Source organism: Seriola lalandi, unplaced genomic scaffold, assembly GCF_002814215.2.
Source record: "Seriola lalandi dorsalis isolate HSWRI2012SDOR001 ecotype SW California unplaced genomic scaffold, Sedor1 jcf7180002054816, whole genome shotgun sequence".
In the NCBI taxonomy this organism is placed as follows: Eukaryota; Metazoa; Chordata; class Actinopteri; order Carangiformes; family Carangidae; genus Seriola; species Seriola lalandi.
This window is the reverse complement of record NW_019525369.1, coordinates 1,358,626-1,365,798: the sequence shown is the minus strand read 5'-3', so window position 1 is coordinate 1,365,798 and position 7,173 is coordinate 1,358,626. Positions and strand designations below refer to the sequence as shown.

At 41.8% G+C, this 7,173-nt stretch overlaps 2 protein-coding genes across 2 annotated transcripts in view; both read left to right on the top strand.

Moving 5' to 3' along the window:
- Window positions 1–7,173, top strand: part of hoxb3a (homeobox B3a) — a 96,872-nt gene that overhangs the window by 88,182 nt on the left and 1,517 nt on the right. The window lies entirely within an intron of this gene.
- The window catches only part of hoxb2a (homeobox B2a), a 5,587-nt gene continuing 2,989 nt past the window's right edge, over window positions 4,576–7,173 (top strand). The window contains exons 1-2 of the mRNA XM_087179298.1: window positions 4,576–5,899; window positions 5,985–7,136. Coding sequence (XP_087035424.1) covers window positions 6,653–7,136 — 484 coding nt within the window. The 5' untranslated portion in view covers window positions 4,576–5,899; window positions 5,985–6,652. The remainder of the gene's footprint in view (window positions 5,900–5,984; window positions 7,137–7,173) is intronic.

Here is a 7,173-nt window from a genome sequence, read left to right as displayed (position 1 = left end):
CACACACACACACACACACACAGACACATACACACATACATCCATCACCCATGCACATGCACTCACCACCATTCCCATCACTCTAACAGGGTTTATGAAGCTACGAGCTCAGATGCTAAACTAGCTCCCATAGACACACACGTGTGTTAGGCTACGTTAGCTAATCACACCTTCATACACACACACACACACACACACACACACACAGCAACGCTAAGCTAGCTTCCTTTCGTTGACACACATCCACAGCTGGGTTGTTCCAGCTGTTGACATCTTCAAACAAACATGGAAGAGAAATCTTTAATGTTCTTATTTTAGCACATCATCGACACAGGGTAAATAATAAGAGTGGAGAACACTTATTTATTTATGTTTGGGTAAGTTATTGCCCTCCTCTCTCTCTCTCTCTCCTCTCTCTCTCTCTCTCTCTCTCTCTCTCTCTCTCTCTCTCCCTCTCTTTTTGGAAGGGTTCACTTACATTAGCGCCACACCAATGCGTTAAAGTCCACATTTTATATTTTGTTTTGTTCTCACATATCTTGACTTTTAACGTGGATACAGGGTATATATTTGAACAAAAATGCATGTCCCAGAAATCTGAGCTGGTGTGCATCCCACATTTTTAAAAGCACTGGGTTTATTGTGTCTGAACAGTCAGTGAGAGCAGTTTGGGGACAACACACACCAAAACCCTTACACTCACTGATGCTCTGAGAGTAAACCAGTGGTTTTTAAAATGCAGATTCATACACATGCTTTTCACATCTGGGCATCATTGTTGCACTTAGAGTTTACATTTTGATGGTTAAAGGTAAAAAATAATAATAATAAAATCTTATTTTGAAGACGGAAGGCCCTCCAATCAAAGCGTCTTTCGTCAATGTGTGTTCAAGTGAACATTCATATCTAAATATTTATTTGTTATAGCCAGTTTAAAAAAGACTTTCTGTTTTGTATTATTATTTATCCTTCATGTATTTATATCAAGAAAAAATACTGTACTTTTTTAGTATTTACCTGTTATGAAAGAAAAAAAAAAACAACGTTGTGTTTCTTCTTGTCCATTGTACTGAAGTTAAATTTTTTAGTTCTTGTATTTTAGAAGAAAATAAGTAGTTTTTATGTTCCTATAATGACCCTTGTACATAAATGTCTTGGCTTGTACAAGGAAAAAGGCAAGGCTGGGGATTGGTGACCCGCCCTGCCATAGTCAGAAAAGTTAGACAAACTATTAGCTGGAAAAAAGAACGAGTCTTTTTGGAGAAGAACAACTTCTTTCTTTGTCATTTGTAGCTCCCTTTTCTTTGATTGTTGAGAGAGTTGTCTGTCAAACAATTCTTTAATAAAAGGTTATGTTATTCAGAGCTATCGTCAGTTTTGTGAAGATTTCAACCCGCATTGCTTGGTTAATAATTGTACCCACAAAACCTTAGGCTGAGTCACTGTCAGGTGAAAACTTGCTGACACCAGCGGTATTGGTTGTTATGGCAACATACAACAACCCTTTGCACTGCTGACTCCTGACTTCCTGGAGCTGGAGCAAAAATCATAAAGTAGGCTATGAAAATAAGCAAATTACTTCACGCTCAGCTTTTAAATTAAGTCAAGTTCTATGGTGAAAAATATTTTTATTGATTATTAACTTTAACATATTCTTCTAAAATAGTGCGGCTAGCCCTTTAAAATCAACTTGGTAACCTCAACATTCAGTCCAAAACAAAACTGCTTTTTCTTAAAACTGAAACTGATATTTTGAAGATACAAGACATCAGTTATTCTACCTAAATCCTTTAAAGGTCCTTTAAAGTTTTTGATATTACTACATAACCAACGTTAGCATTAACAGCTGTTTAAAAGAAATGTTCAACATCAAGAGCTGTCTCACTCATTTTGATTGTATTTCTATAATTTCTCTTCTACTGAAGTTAGCATGCTAACCAGCTAGCTCCAGCGCGTTCAGACCGGCTCATCACTTTCCGATACCGAGTCACTGCCGCCTCCAGGTTGCCCTGAAGAAGTAATGTTGCCCTGAAGAAGTAATGCTGCTCAAAGGACATAGGCTATTATAACCTCTTGTATTGTAAATGCAATGGTGGTTGAAGCTTTTGGCGAGACTGGCAAGTAAAGAGCTGCTAATGCTAATGTTAGCTATGTAGCAGGAGCAAAACTTAAATATAGCTCCTTTAAAAGTATCAGTAACAGTTAAATCTTGTGCAAATATTTTTTGTGTGCGACGCCTCAAAGTTGAATCACATCATCTTTACTCCAGCATGAGGCAACAACATGCTGCTCATGAATCCCAGACCTGGTGCAGGTCTGACTCTTTCAAAGCAGCAGGTCTCTGGTTCAGGGATGAACTGACTCTGATGCCAGTATTGAATATCAAGTTGGTACCTGAGGCTAAAAGCATCACTGTCAGAAAACAATTATTAAATGACAAGCCCAGAGCTGCGTGTAACATGTCAACCATTAAAAAGAAACTTATTTCGCCTGTAGGGAAACTTTAAATCTGCTCCTGTCTCCTCTTCGCTTTACAAACTAAACAGAATGAAGGTGAGTCCTTCGATGTTGTACTTGGCAAATGTACTAGTCACAGCCTATTATGCTGCTGTTAGCTGGCTGCTGGTGTTGATTTACCATACCAATATCAGCACCAAGAATCCACTGATGCTAATTTCAAATATTGGGCTGCATCCCAGCAAAAGTCTAAGGTTACAGCCAAGAATAAAACCTATACCTGAAGCCAAAGTTACGACTGTCGCCACTTGAATTTTTTTCTTTTTCACTATTAGGACAGTGCCAGACCGCTTCAGCTCTGTGGCTTTTGTCAGACAACAAACCAAAAATCCCAAACTCAGTGTTGATATCAGTCGAATCTGCCCTCACACAACTGAATCTGACAGATGTTTTCAGCTGTGTTAACTAGGGGCCAATTTCTCTGCAAAAATAAAACACAGCAGGGGGAAATGTACAACGTATAGGTGGCAAATTGAATATAATAAAAGCAATGTGTTTTCATGTTAAAGCTACCAGTTATTTGGCAGCAAGGTGACCTGGGTTCAACAACCTCAAACAAGCAACTCACATGCTGCTGAAGTGTCTTTGAGCAACACGCTGAAACCCGATCTGACCTCTGAACTTGATGTTTCACATGAGAAAAATCTGTTCCTCTGCACAAGCATTCCTCAGGATCCCTGATGAATTCAGAGTTTAGCTCTCAGAATGACAGTTGGTGTTACAACAGGCTCGTTTAAGCTGCTCTGGAAATGGTGTTTTTTTATTCGTTATCATTATTATTATTGGTCCATTTTTTTGTTTTTTGAGTTAGCTTTTAGTGAATGAAGTCAGACAGTCCAGCTGATGATTGAAGTTGTGGAGGTGACAGTCATTTCCTCAACAGATTTCATCTCTGGAGCATGTTGACCTTTTTCACTCTTCAGGTCATCCCTGATTTGAATAATTACAAATTCACAGTTTTGATCATTGTTTTTAATAATTGACTGCTGATTGTTCCTGGAGTGAATCCAGTTTTTTTTTACTTTTATTTTTCATGAAAAAGTCAACTAACACTTGTTTCAGTGGAGGACAGAAGACCCCAAATAATCCACCTGTGACCCCAACTGAACCCGAGTTACAGAGACACACAGACACACACAGGCTGATCCTCCTGCTAGTTTCCTGTGTTCATGTTTATGACCAAAAAAAAAAAGCCCCAAGGCCTGCGCCTTGGTCTGGTCACGTGGTCTCTAACCCCCACCCCTCACCTCTCTCGCTCTCTCTCTCTCTCTCTCTCTCTCTCTCTCTCTCTCCCGCTCTCTCTCTTGCACGCGGCGTGTGCTCAAAGGCCTGAGAGCAGCTTAAAACTTGGAACATAAATCAGGCTCCCATAAATAATGGCCTTACTTCCCTTTACATCTCCGTTGGACTAACAGACAATAAAAACACCAATAAGCAGAGATTGGATCTAATTTATTGCCTCATAAAAACAGACGAAGAGCTCGGCTCGGCTTCAGCAACACAGGCGCAGCTGAAAACAGTCCAGCTCTGACTGTACACCAGGATCACACACACGCACACACGCGAGTACGCCCGCACACACACGCACACACACACACACACACAGTCGATGGACTGATCCACATTATGTTCAAATAGAAAACTCATAAATCATAAGATTTTAAGGGTTTGATGTGCAGTTATCGTTAAACAGAGGAAGCTGTTAATAAATGTCTTTTAGCATTCAGCATCAATTTCACTTAAATATATAAAAATAAAATATAATAATAATGATAGTAATAATAATAGTAGTAGTAGTAGTAGTAGGTTTTTTGTTGTAATGCAAAAATCCATAATCTAGATGACGTCTGCAAATTAATAAATTATTATTTAACATCTGAAGGTTTTTCATGTATTTTATTGGAAACAGGTCGTAGACCATTCAACATTTCAAATATTAATTGTTTTTAATTACAATTTAAATTGAGATTATATGTAGTTGCTAAAATATGAAAAAATAAAATAGCCTAGAATAAATAAATGGCCATTATCAGAAGAATAAACCAAAACAAAAGCATTGATTCTAAATAGAATAAAATAAATTAGAATAAAACAAATTGAATGAGATGAGATGAGTCATACAAAGTTCTATCTTCAGTGGACAATCCGCGGTTTCCCTTGTGTTGACGACAAAACATGTTTCTTCTCTCCGGAACTCCCAGTAAGATTTTACAAAGAAAATATGTATTTTTAAAAATCCTCGATGTTATTAAAATTATAATGAGATTTAAAAAAATAACCAAAGCGGTGCAGCGTATTATGATACTTGAGTTAAGTCATCAGCTTGCGTGTGGTGTGTGTGTGTGTATGTGTGTGTGTGTTCAGTGTTCAGCCTCGGCCTACTCACTGCCTGCGCTTTCTACTGCGCTGAATGGCCTTCACTCCCACACACGTTCCTGCCTTTTCTCTGGCCCTTTTTTTTTTTTTTTTTTTTTTTTTTTTTAGGCGTCAAACGGCCTGGGAACGATGTGCGAGCGAGAGAGAGAGAGGCTCTACCCATCTGAGCCTGGTAGCTGTTTCTTTTAATAGATAAAATATTTCTGTGACGTTTTCATGTGCGCGGATTAGATGCGCATAAAGTGGTGTGAAAATAATCAAACAAGGCAAAGAGCGGAGCTCCGGGAGAGAGACAGAGGCTGGAGCTCTGCTTGTTATGCGGGGAGAGAGCGGAGCTGCTGTCAGCCTCTTTGCAGGCAGAGAAAGATTGATCACCGCACTTCTTTTTTTTCACTCGGGGTTCCACGGGCCCTCCCCAAAAATATCCTCTGCTAAACTCTCGAGGTCCTGCTCTTTATAAAAATATCTACATGTGTGTGTTAGAGTGTGAGGGCCTCCTCACTCACTGTTAGCACTCACTGCACTGCAGCTGGATTATTATTTTACTGTTAGGACGAACACGTTTGGCCTCCTTTAGTATCGTGGAGCGACCTCGCTGTGAACTCTCACACATTTTGAACACACACACGCTAGAGAATGTGGGGGAGAAGAATTTTGCAGCGAGACTATTTTAGGTTGAAATAATATTGAGAATATTTTTTTGCTTTCCCTCCTTCTTTAGAAAACACACACACTCCCAAAGTCCAACAACCTGTTTTTTTTTTTTGCAGTGGAATAATTAAAAACAAGAAAAAGTCTATGAAATAAAGAAGTGCACTTACACACGCACAGGCTGCTCTCTGCCTGTCGCCTCATCTCCCCACAGTCAAATCTAACTTTCTGTCTCTGCTCTGTTTGAAGCCAATCTGCCTCATCTTCACCACGGCTGAGTAAAACATCTTCATCATCCTCCTCCTGAGCTGCTGCGCGGTCTAAATCTAAAAAAGCCTCTCCTTCTTTTATGTGTGTAAGTTGGGGATTTTCAGCCTCTGTCACACTTTATAAGATTAATGAGCTGAGTGCTGTAAACATTTTTTTTCCTCTCTCTGAAGGAGCCATATTGCAAACAGAGAGCTGTCCGGCTCCATTCACCGAGTGTTAACCGTCATTACATCGCCCAGAGGATCGAAGAAATGTTACCGAGCTGCTCTATTGTTTGCGGGCACGGGATGCGCTGGACCCGCCGCCCACACGGCGCACATGGCGACCGGCCGCCTTCACGTTTTTTTTTTTTTTTTTTTCCTCCCCAGAATTTACCCCCCGTTAAGACAAAACAATAGCAGCTATCATGTGATATCGCCTCTCTTTGCCACAGCATTTGGTGGAAAAATAATAATGCTGCTTCCCACAGCCATCGCTGCCGCCAGGCCCCGGCGCCTATTGGCTGTTTTGGCTCACATGACCAGGAATTGGCTGCAATTTCGTCCCATAGTTCTTCAGTTTAGCTTACCCAGGTCCCCATACGCTAGTAATATCACCAATATACACAATTATTATAGCCGCCGCATTTACGCCATTGCGGTCGGGAGCTTATATGATCGTGCGTTTTTTCATTTCGTTTTAATTTTTGAAGAGGCCATATTGTGTTGTGTGCGTGTGTGGTGTGTGTGTATATGTGTTTTGTTTTGTGTTTTGTGTGTTTTCTTTTTTTTTTTTCTTGGGGGGGAAGGGATTGTTCGGGGGTCTCGCCGTTTGAGGGTGAAACCGGTTTGAGGGAGCTATGAATTTTGAATTTGAAAGGGAGATCGGTTTTATAAACAGCCAGCCATCCCTAGCAGAGTGCCTGACGTCCTTCCCCGCCGCCCTGGAGTCATTTCAAACTTCATCAATCAAGGAGTCGACAGTAATTCCGCCTCCCTTCGAGCACACCATCCCCAGCCTCAGCCCCTGCACAGCCAGCCAGCCGAGACCGGCTGCTAGGAGCCAGCAGAACCGGAGAACCTCCGCCAGTAATGGCCTCCAGACGCACCACCGAGGCGCCCAGCAGCCCGGACCGCCAGGCCTGGCCCCTGCCTCGGTCACGGAGACCCCGGCCGGTCCGCTTGCCCACGAGTTCCCCTGGATGAAGGAGAAGAAGTCATCCAAGAAGTGCCCCAAGCCCGGGGGCAGCTCCAGCGGTAGCGGATCCATCATCCCCCCCGCCTCGTCCTCCCCGTCGCCGACCGCCTCTGGGTACGCTTCGGCGGGCATCGAGTCACCCACAGGTCGGTATCTGCCGGGATGTGCATGTGTGGCGGGAGT